General features: G+C 37.7%; 1 protein-coding gene across 1 annotated transcript in view; it reads right to left on the reverse strand.

Annotated features, from left to right (window-relative positions):
* Positions 1–25,661, reverse strand: part of CCDC148 (coiled-coil domain containing 148) — a 180,633-nt gene that overhangs the window by 24,181 nt on the left and 130,791 nt on the right. The window contains exon 7 of the mRNA XM_036745621.1: positions 17,443–17,561. Within this exon, the coding sequence (XP_036601516.1) occupies positions 17,443–17,561 (119 nt within the window). The remainder of the gene's footprint in view (positions 1–17,442; positions 17,562–25,661) is intronic.

A 25,661-nucleotide genomic window follows, 5' to 3' on the forward strand; every position in this document is an offset into this window, starting at 1 on the left:
TGAGAGGAAAATTCCTATCTCTAAATACTTTCATCAAGAAAAGAGAGAAAGAACAAATCAACAAATTGGACATGCAACTAAAACAATCTAGCAAAGCAGCAAGTTAACCCCTTCAACATAACACCAAGCTAGGAATACTGAAAATAAAAATGAGTAACAAAATTGAAAATAAAACAAACAAACAAACATGGGCTTTATATAATAAATAAATAAAACTAGGAACTTGGGGGAGTGGGGGTCAGGACTAACACTATACATAGTTAGCTAATCTTATTTTTTTTTAATAGAGGAAAACAAAATTACATAAAAATAAAGAATTCACACACCCCAAAATGAAAAGGAAATAAAGGAAAATATCCAAAATTATTTAATTATAAGCCTACAACACATATAACTTGGGTGAAATGGATGAATATTTTAAAAATATAAAGAATTTAAAACATAAAGATTAAAAGAAAAAGAAATAATTTATTTATATAACTCTAGTAACAGAAAAAGAAATTGAACAAGCCATAAATTAAGTCCCCAAAGAAAAAACTTGAGGATTAGAATGGATTTATAAGTGAATTATATCAAGCATTTAAAGTACAATTCATTTCAACATTACACATACTATTGGCAAAAAGCAAGAAAAACAGGTACCCTTCCAATCTATGATACAAATATCTTCTTGATACCTAAACCAAAGAGAGACAAAATAGAACAAGGTGACTACAGACTAATAGCTCTGATAAGCATTGAAACAATATTAAATAAAATATTAGCAAATAGGTACAACAACGTATTTTTTTAATTATACCCAATGACCAGGGTAGACTTATAGTAGGAATGCAGGATTGGTTCAATATAAGAAAAACTATAAACAAAACACTTTAATAACAAGAACAAGAAAAATCATGTGATCATATTAATATATGCTGAAAAGGGTTTGGACAGAATCTATCATCTTATTAAAAACACTAGAAAACATAAAACTAAATGAACATTTCCTTAACATGGTAAGTAATATCTATCTAAAACCAAGTACAAACAATATATGTAACGGAGAAAGTTTGGAGGCTTTTCCAATAATATCAGAGTAAAGCACGACTGACCCATTCTGATAACTTGAAAGAGATAGTTATAGGAAGAAGACAAGAAAAAAGAAACAAAGGGAACAAAGATAGACAATGAGGAAACAAACTATAGTTGGGTTTGGTTGGGTTTTTTTTGCACATGATATGATGGTATTTCTCAAAAACCTTGCAGAGATAACTAAAAAATAAAATAATAAATTGAGGAATTTCAGGATATAAAAAATCCAAAAAAATCATCAGCCTTTCTGTATATTACCAAGAAAAAACCAAAAGTTAAAGATGGAGAAATTCCATTTAAAATAACTGCAGAATATACAAAATATTCCAGTCTATCTACCAACACTAAGGAACTATATGGAAGCAACTTAAAACATTACAGAAGTAAAGATGGACCTAAGTAATTGGAGAAATATTGATTTCTCATGGTTAGGCATGGAGCTGGGAGTGGAGCAGAGCAAAGCCCAGTGTGGGCAGCGCAGACCAACCAGACCAGAAGCCAGGAGGAACAGGCCCTGGCACCCTGAATCAGTGAGCTGTGGCAGTTACCAGACTTCTCAACCCACAAACACCAAAGACAACAGAGAAAGTTAGTGGGAAAAACTTCAGGGTCAGTGAAAGGAGTTCATTGTTGGCCACCACCCTCAGGGGCTGCGGAGGTGGTGCAGCTCTGAGGCTGCAGCTATAGCTGCAGTTGCTTCTGGCTCCAGGTCCACCTAGTGGGAGGAATTAAGTGGTGGATCAGAGCAGGAGTGCAGAGCCTGCTTAGATCTGAGTCGAAGTCATGGTTGGTGGTTCTTGGGGGAGGAGGAGCACTGGTGTGGCAGAAATGCTGTGTAGCAATAGCTCTGAAAACAACAGCACAGACCCTCAAGCTTGGGACAAAGTACTCTACTCTACAAGCAGTCATACCCCAACGAAAAACTCAAGGGTCAAGTAGTTGGCTGGGAACATGAACAGGCAGCGAAAACAGTCTCAGATTCAGACTTAGACTTTGGAATCTTTCTTTGGTGACAAAGAAGACCAAAACATACAGCCAGAAGAAGTCAACAAAGTCAAAGAGCCTACATCAAAAGGCTCCAAGAAAAACATGAACTAGTCTCAGGCCATGGAAGAGCTCAAAAAGGATTTGGAAAAGCAACTTAGAGAAGTAGAGGAAAAATTGGGAAGAGAAATGAGAGTGATGTGAGAAAACCATGAAAAAAGAGCCAATGACTTTGCTAAAGGAGACCCAAAAAATACTGGAGAAAATAACATGTTAAAAATAGACTAACTCAAATGGCAAAAGAGCTCCCAAAAGCCAATGAGGAGAAGAATGCCTTGAAAGGCAGAATTAGCCAAATGGAAAAGGAGGTCCAAAAGATCACTGAAGAAAATATTACCTTAAAACTAGATTGGAGCAAGTGGAAGCTAGTGACTTTATGAGAAATCAAGACATTATAAAACGGAACCAAAGGAACGAAAAAATGGAAAACAATGTGAAATATCTCATTGGAAAAACCACTGACCTGGAAAATAGATCCAGGAGAGATAATTTAAAAATTATTGGACTACCTGAAAGCCATGATCAAAAAAAGAGCCTAGATATCATCTTTCAAGAAATTATCAAGCAGAACTGCCCTGATATTCTAGAGCCACAGGGTAAAATAGAAATTGAAAGAATCCACAGAACGTCTCCTCCAAAAGATCCCAAAAAGAAAACTCCTAGGAATATTGTCGCCAAATTCCAGAGCTCCCAGATCAAGGAGAAAATACTTCAAGCAGCCAGAAAGAAACAATTTGAGTATTGTGGAAACACAATCAAGATAACACAAGATCTAGAAGCTTCCACATTAAGGGATCGAAGCTCTTGGAATATGATATTCCAGAGGTCAATAGAGCTAGGATTAAAACCAAGAATCACCTACCCAGCATAACTGAGTATCATGCTCCAAGGCAAAATACGGATTTTCAATAAAATAGAGGACTTTCAAGCTTTCTCAATGAAAAGACCAGAGTTGAATAGAAAATTTGACTTTCAAACACAAGAATCAAGAGAAGCATGAATAGGTAAACAAGAAAGAGAAATCATAAGGGACTTACTAAAGTGGAACTGTTTTGTTTACATTCCTACATGGAAAGATGATGTATATAATTCATGAGACCTCAGTATTAGGGTAGCTGAAGGGAATATGCATATATATATATATATAGACAGAGGGCACAGGGTGAGTTGAATATGAAGGGATGATATCTAAAAAAATAAAATCAAATTAAGGGATGAGAGAGGAATATATTGAGAGAGGGAGAAAGGGATAGATACAATGGGGTAAATTATCTCACATAAAAGTGTCAAGAAAAAGCAGTTCTGTTGGAAAGGAAGAGGGGGCAGATGAGGGGGAACGAGTGAATCTTGCTCTCATCGGATTTGACCTGAGGAGGGAATTACATACACACTCAGCTGGGTATCTTACCACACAGGAAAAAATGAGGAAGGAGATAAAAAGAGGGGATGATAGAAGGGAGGACAGATGGGGGAGGAGGTAATCAGCAGCAAACACTTTTGAAAAGGGACAGGGTCAAGGGAGAAAATAGAATAAAGGGGGATAGAATAAAAAAAAGGTATCAAACTATACTACAAAGCAGTTATCATCAAAACAACTTAGTATTGGTTAAAAAACAGAGAGGTCAAACTGTGTATAAATTAAGTACACAGCATACAAAAGAAAATGAACTTTTGGGCTTGATAAACCCTAAGGTACCAGGTATGGGGTACTCACTACTCAATAAAACCTCCTGGAAAAATTGGAAAGCAGTCTGGCAGAAATTACATATACACCAACATTTCACACAATATACCATGATAGGCTCAAAATGGATATACGATTTAGACATAAACAAAGTAGAGGAATGAGGAAGAAATTATCTTTCAGATCTACGTATAGGGGAAGAGTTCATGAACAAAGAATGGATAGAGATGGAGAGAACGCAGTTAAAATGAAAAAGGAAACATAACTGGGGGAGGGGTCTTTGTAGTAAGCTTCTTTGATAAATATCTCATATTCAATATGTATATAAGGATCTGCTCAAAATTTATGAGCCATTCCCCAAAAGAAAAGAAAAATCAAAGTGCATTAAACCACAATAGCCATAGCTCACTGCTCCTGGACCTTTACATGGCTAATTTCTTTCACATTCTTCTACCCACCAAACAGCAAATATCAACAAAGCTTGGCTAGTTTGAAATTTGTGGGTCAATATTGTCTAAGCATTGACCCTCACCCAAAATGCTGCCTTTTCTCTCACCTACTGCCTGCATGGCCCCAGGTGTGGTGTTCTGTCCAAATACGTGTCCACTGCTAATGCAAGAAAAACAAACAAAGTAGTAGTCTGGATTCTGTCAAGAGTCACCGGCTCAGGGTATGTAGCTGTTCATTCAACCAACACTCCTCATTCACTCCTACATCACTATTATGTCATCAATTCTTACCTAGAAGAATGACATCCATTTTATGACTTTGGTCCCTCTTGCTTAGAAACGCCTCTTCCTTTACATTTTCTTGTATTATTTCATTTATCCACCTTAATTTAAAGTCATAACGTAAGCACGTAATTTAATTAGATTAGTGATTGTATGGTAAAAGTGGAAGTATTAGTTGCATGCAACATAGATCTCACATAATTATTCGATGGAACTCTTCCCAAGGTAGAAACTCCTTCTAGATTGAATTTTGTCTCCCCTCTCTTCAAACTCTCAGCTATAGAACAAGATTGATAAAGAAAGCGACAATCTGGCAATTCAACATCCAATTATAGATTTCTCATTTCCTTGTTAAACAGGTGCTGGACACAGGCAGTTTACTCATGGCTGAATTAGAAAGCCCTATACAAACTTCAGTGGTTCTCATAGTTATAATTGCATAGAGAAACTAAAACACAAGATTGATCTTCTAGCATCCTGGAAAACAGTTCCAGCATTTGTTAGATGAAGTAATACCTTATTGCCCCAGAAGCTAACACCCATGGATACCACTTGACTGTCAAATCTAGTACTGACAGCGTTAAGGGGACAGATGCAACTCAACTGCCATTGTGTTTCTCTCTATTCCTACCTTTTTCCTGTGTCTGATGTCAACTGTTTCCATCCACTATTTGCATCAGCCCAAAAAGCCAAAGCCACTTTGTGCCAGATCATCACAGTTTAAGTTACCTCAGAGCATCAGAACACAGGAAAAGGGCTAGGATGCCTGGTACTATAGCATAGATTGTTGTTGCCAGGTTCCTCTTATGGAGTAGTTTGGTAGAGCAAAACCTTCTAACAAGTATTAGTAACAATAGAGGATTCATAAAGGAGATCTTACCTCATCTGTGGGTTTGCATCATTAAAAATCTCTTTAATGTTTATGCTTAACCATGTAAGATAAAGTATTCTACTTAGTAAGGAAAGAAATGCTATTGAGAAAAAAATAAAACAATCTCTTACTAATAACGACTATGAATAGTTTAGGTATTTGCATCTTTGAGACCCATATCAAAGCACCATCCAGGAGATAACAGGTTACACCAGGGGTGAGGAACCTGCAGCCTCAAGGTAACATGTAGTCCTCTAGGTCCTCAAGAGCAGCCCTTTGACTGAACTCAAATTTCACAGAACAAAGTCCCTTAATAAAAGGACTTGCTCTGTAAAAATTGGCTTCAGTCAAAAGGATGCACCCAAGGACATAGAAGGCCATATGTCACCTCAAGGCTGGAGGTTCCCCACCCCTATGTTAAACTAAGTTAAGTACTTACAAAGTTCTTTGGGGAAATAAATAGCCTCCTGAATGCTGAGGTTGCTAATGTTATAATATACATATTGAAATACATGTAATGGTTGTTGTCCTTCATCATTTTGGTCCCCTCCAAGAATGAAGTCACTTACTTCTGTTTGCCTCAGTTTCCTCATCTGTAAATTGAGTTGGAGAAGGAAATGGTAAACCACTCCAGTATCTTTGCCAGGAAAACCCTAAATGGGGTCATGAAGAGTCAGACTTGACTGAAAAGACTAAACAACCTCTCACTCCAAACCCAATATTCCTTGTGCCTCTTCACATGCACGCTCTTGGGTACGGTGGACTGAGAGAAAAGGTATGAATTTCTTGGTAACATACAACATCAAAAACTTTAAATGCAGGTATCACTAATGCGGGGCCAAACCAAGTTTTTGCAAATGAATGGCAAGGATATTAGTCATTATACAGCCAATCCTATTTACAGTCACAGAATCTATGATCCTGAAACCAAGAGCTATGAGGAACAGAAAACTAAAATTTAGGGACACTAGGAGGACAAATTGCTGCCCATTCCATGGGGGGAAAGGTTTAAAAAAGGGATGCCCTAAAAAGTGCCTGCCTTGAATTAAGCACTACATCTGAGTGGAATCATTTTGTGATTCAAGAAAGAAAAAAGCAACCCCAAATATATCAGCAGATGAAGAGATGGGATAACTTTTTTTTTAAAGTAATAGTTTTACATAAGAAGTTGTTGAAGAGACATAGCCACCAAGAGGAACGAAAAGATATGAACCAAAAAGCAGCTTTAAATTAAACAGACAGGACAACAAGACGTGCATTCATGTTTGCAGCTAAACTCTCAAACATGGATACCCATTTTATCCAGGTCACCCTCAAGGAAGGGCTGTTACACATAGTTTATAACAGAAGGTATCCAAGTGAGACATTAGGGAAAACCTACTAACAGGATAAGAATGTACCACAGAAGGAGGTTACAAATCTGTTTCAGAAAAAAGAACTTTATACTTCTGGGTTAGAATCTGGCACAAAGACTGAATGAACCTCAAGAGATTCCTTCTAGTTATATAAGCAGGTGTAAATTTGCATAGTAGCTTGAATAGGCTTTAAAAAAAATATAGAAACACATGGTATTACCAAGAACTGTGCTTGTATAATGGCTCACAAATTCTGGATTTACATCATTTGATACACCATATAATGAGGACTGTTGACAGATTTAATGATAGCTAGCATTAGCATTAGGGCAGCAAGTTACTGCAGTGTCAGAGTGTGCAGAGTCAGGAAGACCTGAGTTCAAATCCAGCCTCAGATACTTAAGTAGCTAAGTGACCCTGGGAAAATCACTTAATCCTGTTTGCCTCAATTTCTTCATCTGCACAATGAGCTGGAGAAGGAAATGGCAAGCCACTCTAGTATCTTTGTCAAGAAAATCCCAAATGGGGTCACAAAAAGTCGGACACAACTAAGCAAGTATTATTATTAATGTATATGCTAGAGTTCATGCTAAAGGTATACTTCCTGAAGTAGGCTAATCAGAAAAAGTAAAATGAATGTTTACAAAGATCTAGTGACCATTCTGTAGATATACCATTAAAAGACTTAGATATTTGAGTATGAAGGCATCTTAAATGTCAGGAATGGCTTCTAATAGAAAATACACTATTTTTTGTACAATGTTAAGAAAAGATACAAAAACTAGACAGAAAATGAAAACATCTGGTTTCATTATTTAGAGGAATTCCATAACTATCAACTCCCTTGCAGCTGGAAAGCACCCCCAAAACCCAACCAGATAAGAAAAGTCAATTTAACCTTAGAAACACAGCTGGGTCGAGTCCCACCCTTCCCACAGGGTCATCTCATTTTCTCATACATCAAATGCCTAGTTCTTAAAGCACAGGAAAAACACTGTGTTCCTTCGGAAAACAGATAAACGTTTGAGTTTTCTGGTACAGTTCAGTGTAAAAATTAAGGCAAAGAACTATTATGAAGGACACTGCTTTCTCTATAGAGAAAACAGCACACACTCATGCAACAAAAACTCTGTTTGCTTGAGAGGTCATTTCAGTAAACTGCTGGGCAAATGAAGACTCTTCTTCTCTTACTTGCCTAAAGCATGTCAGCACAGGTATCGAATTCTCTCAGGTGAAAATACTGCCATTTCTCTGACTAGGTTAGCTATTTTCTAGCACCACACAGATGTCTGAGGTCCTTACCCAGGAGGCTAGGAAGAGTGTTCTGGTGTTCTGTTAGCAAGCTAATACACCCATACCTTCCATGGCTAGAGGCCCATCCTTGTTGTTTGTAGAGAAATAGCTGCAGGATTCTAATGAAAACAGAGTCTAGAGGAATTGCAATAAATCCCTTCATACCACTTTAAATATTACCCCTGCTGTATGTGTAATTAGAATTTTTAAAAAGCTTATGTTTTAAAAAATTACCATGGGGATTAAGTGGAACAAGTAGGCTATTTGTTTGGAGAACCATGAGAAACAAATAGCATCAGATAAGCAAACAATACCTTCCAACCTCATTTATTCTTTATAAAATGATTCACAAAACCAACAGAAGTGAGGAATATACCAGATCCAGATAAGCTTGACTTCAGAAATGTAATTGACACAGAACATTTAATAACCACTAATGGAAATGTCTTAACACAAAGTGCAAAGAAACTACCTGACCACTGCAGGGAAAATCTGGTTTATGTTAACTTACTCTAACAAGACTTTCTATGATAACAGACATATTATATCAAGGAAGTAAGGCAGTGAAATATGAAAGGAATGCAGGGTTTTTGCTTTGCTTTAGATGAGCTGGCTTAGGGCCTCAGTAGGACTAGGGACTGGTATAGACAAGGGACCAACAGAAGGAGGAGGAAGAGCAGACGGGGAAGCTGAAGTGGAGCTGTGCTGTTGTTATTGGCCTCCATTCCTACATCATCACTATTAATTGATGCTGGGCTGGCTGAGTTCAATTCACCTGGCTGTAGAACAAGTTCCTGGCCTTGGAGAACCTTTGGGGACTGGATGAATGCCAAGGAAATTATATGAAAATTCAGGAAAACATGTAAGCATTGTAAAATCATTGCAGAACATATCCAATTTTAATGAGGACTGCTGAGTTTCTGGAGGCAGTGGGATTGGTGTACAAAGGCTTCATCAAGAAGAAAGGGTTAGAAGAGTGTTTGGAAGGAGAGCAATTTTGGTTTGGGAAGGGAACGAGTATTTATTGTGTCTGCAATGCTCCAGGCACTGTGATTTGCACTTTACAAATACCTAATTTGATTCTCACAACAATCCCAGGAGGTCGGTGCTATTATTTCCCAATTTTACAGTTGAGAAAAACGATGCAGGTAGAAAGTAAGAGACTTGTCCAGGGTCACATAGCTAGTGTGTGAAGCTGGAATTGAACTCAGGCCTTCCTGACTCCAGGCCCAGAAGCTCTACCCACTGTAGCAGCAAGTACCCTAGCATAGCCAGGATGGCCTGCTAGCACAGGTTCTTTAATCTGCTTTTAAAGGAAAGCAAGGGGTCAACAATCTTCTCTAATTACATTCACTAGTTCAAGGGAAAAGTCAGCCCCCTGAATGTCAGAAAAAGTACAAGCAGAGAAATTAGCACAAAGACCAATAGACAGGGCTCTTAACTGCCTGAATCAAAGCAATATTGCTATACACTTTACATATACCACTGGATCGAGAGAACCTTTACATCTGAGTAGTTGAGCAGTTCTGAACATATGGCTAGCTACTCAGAGTCTCGACCAGGAAATAAAACGATCCTTCTCATAAGCAAATCCTCAAAGCAAAATGTCAACTCAGAGTATATAAACACTTCTCAGAGCCAGAAGGCATCACAACCCTCTCAGTGCCTAATCAACTTGGGTGTGAAAGCCTTCCTATGAGCAAGCCTCCCCTAAGCAAGCTTCCCTTAATGGGCTCCATGTGAGGCCTATTAATGGGCAGGGAAGATCTAATGAGACAGAGAAGGCATTTCAGACAGGTTATATGTATGTATGTATGTATGTATGTATGTATGTATATATGTACATATATGTATATATGTGCGTATGTATGTATATGTATGTATGTGTGTATATATACACATATACATATATACATATATGTGTGTATATATACATATATATACATACATATACATATATATATATATATATATATATATATATATATATATATATATATATATATATATATATATATATATATATATATATATATATATGTGTGTGTGTACAGAGAGACAGACAGACAGAGACAGAGATGGAGAGACAGAGAGAGAGAGAGAAAGAGAGATCTTCACGGTAGTTCCGAGGTGAGAGTAGGGAAGAAGTCTAGGCAAAGGAGATCAATAAGATTAATCACTCTTTCTTCTACCAAGAGGAAACCAATTCATCAAATGATGGTGAAGTGGTAAGGAGGCCTTCCTTAATGGGTCCCCAAGGGTATAAGAATGACAAAGTTATGTTGAGTAAAGAGCAAGGGAAACGTGAACAAAATAAAACATGTGTTTCCCTTAATATTTTGTAGGTGTTTAGGCAATATGATAAGTTGGAAGGAGTTTCCCTACTGATGAGATCACAGATCTATCCAAGCATGAGTAGCTGGAGATTGTCTTACTGCCTTATACAGGACATTAGATTATTTAATTTGAACAAATGCTTTTCTTGGCATACCCAAATAGAGGGTTCACAATTTAACCTGAAACATTCCTGCTGACTGGCAATATCAATTCAAAAAATACATTTTAATTGAATTTCTTGGAAGATGCTCTCTCTTACCTTGGAAGCATTTTGATTTGATGCCCTCATGAAGTATGTCAAGGAGGAAGGGTACATAGAATCAGCTAAAAGGGAAAAAGGCTGAAGCCTGATATTATATACAGACTAATCACAAAATTAGAAGAGATCCTTTCCTATTTTTGTTTAGTGAGTGCACAGTATGTTTGTTTTCAAGAAACTTCATCTGCCCTCTGGATTTTCTAGAAACAATAAACTAAAAAGCAAAGAAAGGGAACAAAAACAATAGTGATTTTCAATGCCTTGAGGCTATCTCATTTTTTTAAAAAGCAGTAAACTTGAAAACTGTTTCAAGTCTTTTCATTCTAACATAAAAAGTAAACCTAAAAAGAGAAGACATAAGGTTTATAAATCGTGAATTTTATTTCACAGGTGCAAACATACATTTTAACCAACTAAATTTCTGAGAGATCCAGTATGATTAAAAATGAACATATTTTTTAGTTGACAGAAGGAAATGCTTCAGAGAGCTTTCCTGAGTAGAAATCCCTCTTAAATCATGGGCAAAGATATTCCACATTTTCCAAGAGTACTATTGAAAGCTTTATAGAACTCATTTCTCATTTTTAGAATGATTTTTAAAAGTGCTTTCTATCCTATTTCCCATTTTATATGCACACTTTGGATCTATAATTATTTGTAGGCACAAATTTTCACAGAACACCTGCACATATAGGTCATAGATCAGATACTTCGAATTTGCAGGAGACTTCAGAGAAAATCCTCTCATTTTAAAGAAGCAACTAAGACCTAAAGAGATTAAGTGACCTACCAAAGACCCCAGCCTACTTCTGTTTGTTTTATCCTAGTCAAGAATGTGGGTTGGTTTCTTTATTTCCATTTTATTCTTTTCAGCTAAAGTTGAGAATAAGCTAAGCTTGACATTTTCTGGGACAGAGAGTAAGAGACTTGCCCAGGGTCACATAGCTAGTATGTGAAGCTGGAATTGAACTCGGGCCTTCCTGACTAAAGAGCAAATTATTAAGAGGATTGATATAAATATTATCCAAAGATAGAATATGAGACTTTCCCAACGAGAAGTGGGGAGGGGAGAGATTTCTTTATAACACTAAAGAATCTAGTGGAAAGTGATGAAGAAATGAGAAATGAGTGGCTTGTAAGAACAGGGGAAATAAAATCTGTTTTGAATAATTATCCTATGAATTCCATTTCAATTCAGCAAACATTTATTGAATATCTCCTATGGTCAAGGCTTGATGCTAGGTCCTTAGCGATACAACAGGAGATATAACACAGGCCTTGCAATACAAAGGAATTCTGCACATGTGTTAGACTCGATGGCCAATGAGGTCCCTCCCAGCTCTCAAATTCTGTGATACATGTGATTTTGTGATTCTAGGTAGGACAAATAACTATGATACATGGGAGAGTATGACAAATTCGAAAGCAAAGGACAGGGAAGATATTGAAAGAGAAGCATCAAATTTGGGTTTTAAAGGTAGAGAGGGGGGGACAGCAACAGGAGGAGATGGGTAGTGGTAGGGCAAAAGTCCGTCCTATTTTTGAAGGATAGTGTGAGCAAATGCAGAGATAAAGGACATGGCAGGTGGAGGATGTGGGATGAAGTCTAGTCTACCTAGAATACAAAACACATGAAGGGTAATAGTATGAGACAAGGCTGTACAAGGTTAAAGCAATGTTTTGAATAGTTTTAATTGTTATGATCAGAAGTTTCTGGTTTATTTGGTAAGCACTGAGGAGGCAATGAAGAATTTGAATAGAGAAATGACATCAATCAGTCAATATACATTTATTAAGTGCCTACTATGTGTCAGGCACTGTGCTAAGCATTGGGCATAATTATAATGGTGCAACTGGGGTAATCACGAAGTATGGATTAGAAGGAGGATAGCAACCGGAGGCTGAAATAACCAGGAAGGTATTATAATTGACTAGGTAAGAAGAAATGTGGATATTACATATTACGAAAACTACTACTCCTCATAGCTGACATGTATGTAGTGCTTTAAAACTTGCAAAATGCCTTATAGACATTATTTCAGTTGAATCTATTTGACACAGGACAATTTTAGTGAGAATGAAGAGGCTCTTAGAGAAACTGGGAAAGTGGGAATGATAAGACTTGGTAAGTATATTGGAAACATGGGGTAAGAGGGAGGGAGGAGTCATGGATTACCCCCAAGGTTATAAGCCTGGGTGGTTGGGAAGATGGTGGTACCATTAACAAAAGTAAAGACATTGGAGGGGCTGGTAAGTTTACTGGAAGATGCAAAGGTCATTTATAGGCATATTGAGGTTGAGGCACTGATGGGACATATAGGTAAAGTGTTCTAGAATGCTATTGAAAATATAGAACTGGAGCTTTGTGTGGAGATGAGGGCTTCAGATACACTTATGGGACATATATGCTTGAGATGACTTAGAAATAGATGAAGTCACCAAGGAAAAGAGCATAGAAAGAAGAGAATATCTCAAGGAGAACATTTCAGCATGCCCACATTTCAGGGATAAAAGAAGAATGAAGGTCTCCATTCCGCCCAATCTGTCATTTAACCTCACCACTTGACTAAAACATTTGTCTCTGAGATAAGGAATGAACCGCCTGGTGCTAAATCCAATTACTTTTTTTTAAGTCCCCACCCTTCTTGACCTACCTAAAGCTTTCCACACTAAATGACCTCCTCATAGGTACTCTCTCCTATGTTGACTTTTAAGACACTGCTGTCTCCCAGTTTCTGAACCCTATTATAGAATTATTCTTACCATCACATGCAATTATTCTTCCTACTTCCTGCTTGTTAAGTAATATTAGCAATTCTATACTTAGTACTTTGAGTCCTGAGATGGTAGAATCCAAATGCGGTGAGATTCCACTGTTGTTGCCAATTGAAATAAATCATTAAGAAAATACTTGCAGATCTGTCCCATGATATGCCTTAGTATTTCTTTCTTCTATTCAGCTAAAAATGTTCTAGGGGTGATCTGAATTAGCTGGGCCTCACGCTATCTCTGAAGGCTTTCTTCCCCTTCAATGCTTTTGCTTCATTGCTATGGATCATAATCTCTTGTCATCCTCCATATTTTACAATTCACTCTCATTCTCTAATCTGGTATTGCCCTTGACTGCCATTCCTTGCTTCTTGGCAAAGAGAATAAGTATTTGCTCTTCCAGAGTTATTATGTTATACCTCGCTTGGTCATTGTTTTGAACTGATGAGGAGAGAAAGGACTTTTAGAGAACATTCCAGTATTTCTGATGAAAAGACTGGGAGCTGAGTAGGAACTTTGAAATGCCAACATAGAAGTCTAAAAAGGTAAATTTCGTTCAAGAAGGGGCTATACAATAAAGAAGTGTTTATATTCTAATAAGGAGAAAAGACATAAATATCCCTTCAGAATCCTAAAATCTTTAAGGGTCATGGAGGGAATTGAGTAACATGTAGTGCCTAAGGGTAATTTTATTCTGTTTAGTGATCTCCAGCAGGAGTCACCAAACTTTTTAAAAGGTCAGATAGTAAATATTTTAAGCTTTGTAAGACAAAGGCAAAATCAAGAATATTTTGGAGTAACTACATAACAAGAGAAAAAACAAATTTTCATTTTTAATGGTGAAATTCTAACTGTAATAATGAGTAGAATTTATATATATGTATATATATATTATACAGGTCTATTAATGAGAGGAATAGAATGTTCTGGGTGGGAGAGATAACATTTCACTTAGTTGGAGTTCAAAATTGGTGTTCCCTATCATCAAAATTGAATGCAAATGTTCATTTCTTAATTATGATAATTAATGAGATTTTATTTATTTCATCTTTGAAAATGTCTTTTCACACATACAGGTACTGCCAAATACTGATATCAATCCATGAGCAGTAGATTTTAATTGAGACTAAAGGCTAATAACCTTAAAGAAGTTTATTTTTTCTGGACATATTCCTTCAGCTGCTTTGATTAAACATGATTTGATCAACTGAACATTGGTAAATGTCTTTCTTCTTGCCTGACTAACAAATGAGCCACTCAGAAACTCATTTTGGTTGCAGCCTCTTTTTCATTTTTTATTTTTGCCCAAAAATTCTGCTGTGATAAGATATTTCATTTTAAAATTTCTAATTCCCAACCACTGCTTTCCTTTGAATTAAGAATTTTATGGTAAATGTTTAGTCTGGTAATGTCAATGTATATTGCATTCTTTTAGCACAGCTATAGAATATTGTATGCTATTTGAAGTCCACTTTTCTTTTCTTATTTTGACATAAGGAGCATCCACTGGTAATAAAGAAATAAAATAAAATGCTGTACCACAGCAAAACTCATGACCTACAGAAAGCTATTGAGCAATTTTAAGGTACCAAACAGCAAGTGTGAGGTGAGGAGGGAACCACATACAGTCTCTGTTACAATCATTCACCCCTACCATCATATTGATACAGCAGCCATGTTGTTTTTATCATCCAGTTATTTCAGTCATGTCTGATTTTTTGTGACCTCATTTAGGATTTTCTTGGCAAAGATTCTGGAGTGGTTTGCCATTTCCTTTTCCACCTCATTTTACCAACAAGGAAATTGAGACAAACAGGGTCAAGTGATTTGCCCAGTAAGTGTCTGAGGCCAGATTTGAACTCCGGAAGATGAGTCTTCCTGACTTCAGGCTTGGCACTCTATCCACTGAGCTATCTAGCTGCACAAAGCAGCCATAGACAATATGTAAAAGAATAAACATAGCTGTTTTTCAATAAAACTGTATTTATGAACATTGAAATTTGAATTTGATATAATATCCATTTTCACAAAATATTATTCTTTTTTTTAATTTTTCAACCCCTTAAAAATATAAAAACAGTTTTAGCTCATATGTCATACAAAAACAATGTGGGGGTTGGGTGGATTTGGCCTGCCAGCTATAGTTCACTAACCCCTAGTCTTAAGAGAAGAAATAAGAGAGAATAGACTGCGGAATAAACAAAGAGGAAGAGGAGGAAATATGTAATAAAGGTGCAGGAGTGGGACTTTTGTTGTAAATGTACTAATATTTATGTTCCTGTGAACTTTATCTAACTAGCTGTGTGTACTCGGACAAGTCACTTAAGATTTCTTGGCCTCAGTTTCCTCCTGGGTAAAATGATGGAAATAGAATAGAAAGTCTTAAGGTACTTAAGGTACTAAAGTTCTAATATTCTATGATGAGATCTGTCTCTTTCACTAAAATTCTAGCATTTTTTTTCATTTGGAAGGCACACTATCTGCTTGCAGTTAGCCCTGCTATATGAAAATTCCTTGCTTCTTTTTATTTACAATATCGTTGACAATTTGGCACAACTGAGATAAAGCTTGAAGGAATGAGGACAGTGTTGACCCTTCAGCTCTCCTTACATAAATCATTTCACCACTATTCCATCAAGTGCCAATAAACTCATTCAGAAACATGTGATATGACTGATGTACATTCATATAATCCCCAATAGGTATAACATGTGAAGATGTATGCTCACCAAAGGAATCTCTCAATATCATGGAAATGGAGGCAACATGGCATAGTGAAAAGTGCTAATTGGGAGACCTTAGTTCTGGTTCTGACTCTGTCATTTACTACCAGTATGAGCTCAGCCAAACCACTTAATTTCCCTGGACTTCACTTTTCTCACATATAAAATGAGGATGTTGGACTAGATTCCCTTTAAGGACCTTTTCAACTCTAAATCTACAATCTTATGAAAAACCAAGTGAATGAGAACACCTACTGTGTAGATTAGGATATACTTTTAGATGGACAACCTATAGACCTGGTTCATCAAAGAGTATATCTTGGACAGATACAGCAAATGGACAATGAACTGGGCCTAAAATTACATTGGAATAAAAGAGTGGGCTATATTATATTTTGTAAATTGTGCTTTTAGTGAGCACAAGCTTTTCCCTAAAATAAGGGCCCATATTTCTAATATTCATATTCCTCCACTAAAGCTATAGAGCTGCATCATGAAATACCACAGTCTCTAGAAAATTAAAGTTACAGAGGTCATACCAAAGGTGAATGCCAAGCATGAGCAATATATTATCAATGAAGAATGGCACAGGGCAAGTGGCATAATGTCACCAGAGAGATGTACGACTAGAAAAGGAGGTAAATCAGTCATTTTAGAACAACCAGGGATAACAGAGGGGCAGACTGAATTTTGCACTAGTACCAATGAAATGTACAGAGTTCTAGAAGTTCTCCAGAAAACTGGGTGGATCTATGGACAAACATGAACTACAATCACACAGAATGAATCATGAAGGCTGCATTGTGGTGTAGACCACTGGAGAGCAAACCCACATTAACAAGCTCATAAAGCAACTGAATTAGAAAAATTATGCAATAATAACCTCACACTCTTCTCTGAAACAAAGGTCCATCTTTTTGACATCAACATTTTCCTGATATAAGTACTTTCTATAGTGTTATGTTCCCAGCAGGCACTCAAATATTGTAAAAACCTCTTTAGAAATTTTTCCATTTTGTCACGAAACATGACTATTTTGGAATCACTAAGATAACTCAGGAGGGTAATTGGGAAATTTTAGCTGTTTATACGATGCTCTGAGAATACTGGAATGAAAACTTCTAAAAGGATATTATTACAGTTGTTCATTAATTGAAGAAACATCACACGACAATAAAACAGTACTGTAAAATAAAAAGCTCCACCCTAAGTCTTGGATGTCCCAACACATCATAGCAGAATGTGTTTAAAATCACTACCACAACAAACACTGTCCCCACATTTTTGTCTTTTCTTTTTTACCTTTCTTGGTCTTTACTTGCTTGCTCAGCCATTATTTTCCTTACTTGTTCCAGGCGCTGAAGATCTCTCTTTTCTATTTCTTGCCACTTTTGCTCCTTTTTAGCCCAGTACTCTTTGATCTAGGGTGTAAATGTTATATGACATTTAATGCCAACAGATATGTAAAGACTGAACAATAAGAAGGAAAGCAGGAATAGCATATCACATCGACACAATTGAGTTTAAATGGCAATTTGTCTTTTTGTGTTTCGCATCTTCATCTAGAACCTAGCAGCAACTGGAAAATAAATTAAAACATGAGATTACAGAAATCCAGATCAAAAACTTCTGAGGTAGAAATGTAGCTCATGCTAGGACCTTAGTTTTTAATCTCTGGTTAATAAAATTGACTTTGAGGGAACCACAGTAATAGAATAGTATTGTCTCTAAGGTTTATGACCTATTTGTTACCCAAGAATATTTTTATCCTATTACAGCAACGTAGTTTTTAACAAACATAGCATTAAAAACTATTATTACTTTAAAAGCATGATTTTATTTATGCTAATGGATAGCAGGATGTTGAAAGCTTCATGCTTTAGGGGAAGTGGCAGGAGGTAGGTGGGAGGAAGGAAGAAAAGGAACAATGTGCAAGTTGAGGTATATAGTGGTTGTGCCTTCTGTGGTATAATAAAGGCCACATCTGACAAGTTCAGAAGTGTGATGGTAATGAATCCAAAAGGCATGATTCACCTTCCTCCTCTGGAGACTGAATGTCCTATCAGTAAGACTTAGAGCTAAAAAACATGATTCACCTTCCACCTCTGGAGATTGAATATCCTATCAGTAAGACTTAGAGCTAAAAGGCATGATTCAGGGGCAGCTAGGTGGTGCAGTGAGTAGAGCACTGGCCCTGGAGTCAGGAGGACCTGAGTTCAAATCTGGCCTCAGACATTTGACACGTGTAGTAGCTGTGTGACCTTGGGTAAAGTCACTTAACCCCAATTGCCCTGCCAAAAGAAAAAATTTTTAAAAAAGGCATTCACATTCTTCCTCTGGAGATTGAACACCCTATCAGTAAGACTTAGGGTTAAAAGGCACCTTAGAGATCATCCAAGACAACCTTCCTCATTTTAAAGATGAGTAGGCTAAGGCCTAGAAAGGCTAAATGATTTCCATACAGTTACACAGATAGTGAGTGAGTAGCAGAGTAGGGATTTGAACCCAGGCGCTCTGACTCTGAATCCAGTGTTATTTGTGCTATACCACTTAACCTAATTTGCCACTGGGCCAGAATGAATGAGCAGGAAGTATGGCTACATTCGGGTGCTCTGAATGCCTGGGCTTTTGATGCTATCTACGTAAGGCTGGGAAGATGGGGGTTATTTGGTAAGAATATAGCAGAATAGATGAAGAGTTAGACTTGAAGTGAGGAAGAATTGAGTTTGAATCATGCCTCGGACATTACTAGCTGTGTGATCCTGGGCAAGTCACTTAATCTCTTTTAGTCTGATCTGTAAGATGGAAATAATAATAGTGCCTGCTTTATGGGGTTGCGGATCAAATGAGATCAATTGTATAAAGCGCTTTGTGCACCGTTAAATACTATATGTATTAATTATTATTATTATCCTTGCTGTTACTTTTTTAAAAATGTTGTTCAGTGTTTTCGGTCATGTCTGACTCTTCATGACCCCATTTGGGGTTTTCTTGGCAAAGATATCGTAGTGCTTTGCCATTTCCTTCTCCAGCTCATTTTACAGAAGCAAACAGGAGTGACTTGCCCAAGGTCACACAGCTAGTAAGCGTCTGAGGCCAGATTCGAACTCCTGAAGAGGAGTCTTCCTGACTCCAGGACTGACACTCCATCCACTGCACCACCTAGATGACCACTAGCTGTTAATTAATACTACTGCTTTAAGGAAATAGATGCCCATTTTGCCACAGGTCAAGCTGATACCCCAGAACAAAGAGGGGTAGAGTGTTTAGACTGCTACTCATGTTCCCTCATGTTGGCAACAGTCACCATTTCAGGGCCCAATTGTTTTGTATCAGCTGAGATGGGGTTCCTTTTTTTTGTAGTGTGTAGGGAGAAAATGAATAGCCTCCATTGCTTATTCCACCTGCCCTCCTCTCCTATCTCTAAGATCCCACCAGAGCAACAGGAGCTATTGGATTCTGGGAAATGAGAAAAAACACCTTGAGTGGTAGAACCAGGGTTGTAGTCTCTCAGTAGCAAATGCCAGTAACAACAGCACTTTCAGAATACTTGTATGGTGGCTACAGAATCGCCGAATTTAGAGACTACAGAGCTCACCTAGCTCAACCTTTACCTGGACAGGATTCCTCGTTACAGTATTACAAAGGAGGAGTCATCTGTCCTTTGCTGATGGAAGACCTCTGGTGGAGGGAGGGCCAGGGGAGGGAATATCACGTGACCTTTCCAGGCAGTCCATTCCACTTTTTGTCGGTTTTCATTGTTAGGAAGTTGTTCCTTGCGTTGAGCTGAAATCTGTCTCTCCATTTCCACCTATTACTCCTAGTTTTGTCCTCTGAGAATAAATAAAATTAGCCAAACGCCTCTTCTATGTGACATCCCTACCTAACCTTTTTCTGGTCTCTTTGAAAACTGCTCTCTCAAAATCTAGAGCGAACATCAGACAATATGCCCAGCTTGCTTCTCCTTCCTTATGACTAATGGTCCCAGTTTCCACCATTTCTACTTTAGTAACTCATCCTTCCTTATTGTGCAGAATCAGGTCCAGAATGGCATTTTGCCTTCTACTTCCCCTCAACTTTTGAAAAATGAAATTAAGACAAGTCAAGAATTTATCACCTATTCCTTTGCCAGAGAAGTCCAGTTGTTGTCTGCATCCCTGGAGTCCCCTGTTGCCACTATATCATGTCGCCATGCTAGTGCGTGATACATCTCAAACTTCTCATGGGTTTCCCCCTTCTGGCTCTGTGTTCCGTGATGTTGTCCCATGACAATACTGCTTCTGTTTTTCCTCTGTGGGTCCTTACCCTGTGCTCCCTTACTCCTCTGTTTATGGATTTCTTCACATGAGTGTATTATCTTAACATACGATGGTTTATGCCACTAACTTCTTATTACTACTCAGCTTCTTTTGAATAAGCTAAGCCCTTCCATAGGTATATTACAGTCCTAACCTACCAAATGTCTGTGATATAGATGAGGCCAATTTTACCTCCTTAAATCAAGATCTCTCCTTCACCTTGTTTATTATACATGGTTAGACATCTGAGGCCAGGGATTTTTTTTTGGCAGCTTTTAAGAAGGCATAGAGCTGTGACTCTGGGCAAATCTTTTAACTTCTCTTTGCCTCAGTTTCCTTGACTGTAAAATGAGAATAATAAGAGCATCTATCAGGATTGTTGTGAGGATCGAATGATCAAATATTCATAAAGGGCCTAGCACATAGAAGGTAGTATGTAGATGCTGGCTGTTGTTGTTATTATAGCTTGTTTTCTTCTTGGGTATTATTCTCCCATGAATTACTGGTCCTCTCTGCTGATATTATTCTTTCTAGGCTGTAGCTGCTACTCTCTGTGGTATATGACTTGGCAGATATGTGAAAGTTTTTTTTTTTCCCTCCCACCTCAATTATAATTTTAAAGTACTCTTGATTAGATTCCCAAGACTCTAGGCAAATATTTTTCCCCAGTCTTTGTTAAGAGCTCTCCTTCTCTTTCCAAGAGTCCATTATTCATATATCTTAAGCCACAATCTAAAAATCAAAATTCTGTTCTCAGATACCAAGACAGCACTTGCCTTCCCATATCTGCCTTTCTTTTTGGAATTTCCTACCTTCATTTAGCAGTAGTGTTACAAACACCAGCCATGACCTCCAAGGTCTCTAGTTGTTTACCCAGATCTTCATAATCTTTCAAAAATGTTTTCTAGGTTTTCTAGGTTCTATGGTTAGGTTGTCATGTTTGACAAATATTTGGAGGCCTTCCAAAAGGTCCCAGATGTGTCACAGGATGATAGCGGCCCTGTTTGTTGCTCATACTGAGTTAACAAATAGTTGCCTTAGTAACCCTAGGTAAAGAGTCATCAACCACTACTACTCTTCTCATTTTCTGCTGACCATTGCTGAATGACCTCTCATCTGGTGGAATATGTCTCTACATCTCCACTCCCTACACCACCATTCCTGAAAGCACAAGAAACTGCTTCCTTCAAAGATGGCCCAGCTTCTCTCCCATCAGCGAAATCCTCCTACCTATTATATGGCACTAAATGTTCAGTGGTCCTTCAAATTCCTGCGTGTCCTTTTTTAGTCCCTCCAACTCTTGACAAAGGCAAGAATTTCCTTCTGTCTCTTTACATCCTTTTTTCTTCTTTGATTCTTCCTAGAAGAAGCTGTTCTCTTCTTTCAAGGAATACATCATTCTCTCTACTAAGTGGGAATATTTAGTAGAAATATATTCTGACAGACCTTTTACTTTCACGTCTAATATAGAAATTAATGGCATTTTGGATATGTGTGGGTATTACATAACAATCAACAAAACGAAAAAGTAGCATATTCTCTTCAACTCACTTTAAAATTTGCCATAACTACTAAAGCTAGTCCAAGAGAATTTGGCCTCTTTTCTGGTCATTCCCTTGAGTTTTAGGATTCAAGACATGACTATAAGATCTAGCCAGCACATTTCACCCTGTCCTTATCTCTAGGCTACCTACCCCTACTTGGTATGTGTTTGAGGGTAGAGCAGGGAGGCTTACTTAATTCATTTAGCAGACACAAAGATGCAAGATGAAGTCAATTACCTGATAAAATATGCACATATCATTTCATCTTGCCATTGCTCTCCAGAAGTTTCTTTTTCTACTCTAGGATACTAGGCTTTGACGTCATTAGAGGCCAGTATAACTATGAAAGGTATTTTATCAAAACTAACCTGTTAAGGTTAATCACAGTAGGATGGATTGGTTCTAGAATTTCACTAAGCACAGAACTACTATATGGGACCTTTAAAGACTAACACAGAGTTATGACAGTATAGGGGGAAATATTCACCAAATACTACTTATAGCTCCTTTAAGATCCAAATTAAAATCAGGACTGGTATCATTTAACTAGTGCTATGGGAAATTTATCTAAATGCAAATTTTAAATTCATTGCTTTTTAGATTTTAACTATATAATGCTATTTTTATAGTATTCCAATAATAAAAGATTTAGAGAGTTAATGGCAATAGTGGAGAGATTCAATTGCATTTCTGTTGATGGCCAAATAAGTTTTTCCGAGGAAGCATATGGTTAGTGGTGGGGAGGGGGGATAGAAACACGCTCTTATTATCCCTTCTATTGCTTATTAGGTGGAAGATGTTGCTCTTATTTCACAGTTCCATATTTCGTTCATTTTGGCAAAGTTGTGCCAATAAAAATGTAAATAACCCGCAGAAACTTCTCTCCTTATATATTCATAAACCAAACTACTCCTTACTCTACTAGTTTTTCAAAAAGATTAAAACATTTTATATACTAGCTTACTTTTATAATCTTCCAAACAATTTGTTTCTTATTAAAAAGGACTTGCCAGCAAGCATCATCTTCTATGATATTAATGTACATCAAAGTCTAATAAAAAAATCCTGGACTACAGCTACACAACTGTTAAATTATATTTTTTTCATTGCTACTTCAGGCTCAAAACTACTGTAATATGGCATGAAGTAGAAATTGCTTTTCACACATGAAAAAGCACAAGGTTAAGGTTAAGACACTATAATCAGGGAAGAGTTTGGGGTGGAGCCAAGATAGTGGCTGGAAAACAGGGACTCACTTAAGCTCTCCCCCAAATCCCTCCAAACACCTGCAAAAAATGACTCTAAACAAATGCTAGAGCTACAGAACCTGTGAAATAACAGAGGGAAACAAAGTCTCCAGCGCAAGATGGCCTGAATGGTTGCTGGGAAGGGTCTATCACACCATACTGGGAGCAGAGCAGAGCCCAGCTCAGCCTGGGCCATGCCAGGACAGACCAGGCTGCGAGTAAATTGGGCAGAGGAGGCCTCAGAGCCATGAATCACTGAACTGTGGCAGTTACCAGACTTCTCAACCCACAAACGTCAAAGACAACTGAGCAGGTCAGTGGGAAAACTGCTGGATCTGGGTGAGAGAAGTGTGCAGTCCAGGGCCCTGCCCAAGGGGTGGTGAGCGGCAGCAGCAGGAAGTTCCGGCAGCTGCTTCTGGAGCTCCAATGGCAGGTGCTTCCAGAGCCCCTGACCCACACAGGAGGAGTCAAGCAGTGGATCAGAGTGGGAGTGCAGGGATTGCTTTGCTGGCACAGACGCAGGGTTCTCTTGCTTTGCCCTGCTTACATCTGGGTTGCAGTCCTGGTTGGCAGTTCTTGGAGAAGGAGGAGAGCTGGTGTGGCAGAGCTTGTAGTGACTGTGGAGTAGGAGTCCTGGTAGTTACATGGCAGAAAGGAGCGCTTACACTCACAGACCTGAGCAAAGGCCAGGAGAGGAGCATCATACCACCTCAGAGCAAAGTAGGTCTGCAAACAGTAGTGCAAAACCCCTGAAGCTTGGGACACAGCATTCTCCACTCTAAAAGCAGTCATACCCTGACAAAAAGCTCAAAAGTCAAGTAATTGGCTGGGAAGATAAGCAAGCAGTGTAAAAGGATGCAGACTATAGAATTTTTTTTTGGTGACAAAGAAGATCAAAACATATAGCCAGAAGAAGTCAACAAAATCAAAGATCCTACATCAAAAGCCTCCAAGAAAAATATGAATTGGTCTCAGGCCATGGAAAAGCTCAAAAAGGATTTGTAAAATCAAGTAAGAGAAGTAGAGGAAAAATTGGATAGAGAAATGAGAGTGATGCAAGAAAATCATGAAAAACAAATCAATGACTTGCTAAAGGAGACCCAAAAAATACTGAAGAGAATAACACTTTCAAAAATAGACTAACCAAAATGGCAAAAGAGCTCCAAAAAGCCAATGAGGAGAAGAATGCCTTGAAAGGCAGAATTAGCCAAATGGAAAAGGAGGTCCAAAAGCCCACTGAAGAAAATGCTACCTTAAAAATTAGATTGGAACAAGTGGAAGCTAGTGACTTTATGAGAAAACAAGAAATTATAAAACAGAACCAAAGAATGAAAAAATGGAAGACAATGTAAAATATCTTATTGGAAAAACCACTGACCAGGAGAGCACATCCAGGAGAGATAATTTAAAAATTATTGGACTACCTGAAATCCATGATCAAAAAAAGAGCCTAGACATCATCTTTCAAGAAATTATCAAGGAAAACTGCCCTGATATTCCAGAACCAGAGGGTAAAATAGAAATGGAAAGGATCTACGAATCACCTCCTGAAAAAGATCCCAAAAATAAAATTCCTGGGAATATTATAGCCAAATTCCAGAGTTCCCAGGTCAAGGAGAAAATACTGCAAGCAGCCAGGAGGAAATAATCAGAGTATTGTGGAAACACAATCAGGATAATACAAGATCTAGCGGCTTCTACATTAAGGGATCAAAGGGCTTGGAATATGATATTCCAGCAGTCAAAGGAGCTAGAATTAAAATCAAGAATCACCTACCCAGCAAAACTGAGTATAATACTCCAGGGCAAAATATGGATTTTCAATAAAATAGAGAATTTTCAAGCTTTCTCGATGAAAAGACCAGAACTGAATAGAAAATTTAGTTTTCAAATACAAGAATCAAGAAAAGCATGAAAAGGTAAGCAGGAAAGAGCAATCATAAGGGACTTACTAAAGTTGAACCATTTTGCTTACATTCCTTTATGGAAAGATGATATTTGTAACTCATGAGACCTTTCTCAGTATTAGGGTAGTTGAAGGGAATATACATACATACATACATACATATATATATATATATATATATATATATATATATATATATATATATAGACAGAGGACACAGTGTGAGTTGAATATGAAGGGAAGATATCTAAAAAATAAAATAAAGGGGTGAGAGAAGAATATATTGGGAGAAAGAGAAAGAGAGAGATAGAATGGGGTAAATTATCCTACATAAAAGTGGCAAGAAAAAGCAGTTATAATGGAATGGAAGAGGGGGCAGGTGAAAGGGAATGAGTGAATCTTGCTCTCATCAGATTTGACTTAAGGAGGGAATAACATACACACTCAATTGGGTAGCTTACCCTACAGGAAAGTAGGGGGGGAGGGGATAAGGCAGGGCAATGATAGAAGGGAGGGCAGATTGGGG

This window comes from Trichosurus vulpecula, chromosome 2 (genome assembly GCF_011100635.1).
Source record: "Trichosurus vulpecula isolate mTriVul1 chromosome 2, mTriVul1.pri, whole genome shotgun sequence".
In the NCBI taxonomy this organism is placed as follows: Eukaryota; Metazoa; Chordata; class Mammalia; order Diprotodontia; family Phalangeridae; genus Trichosurus; species Trichosurus vulpecula.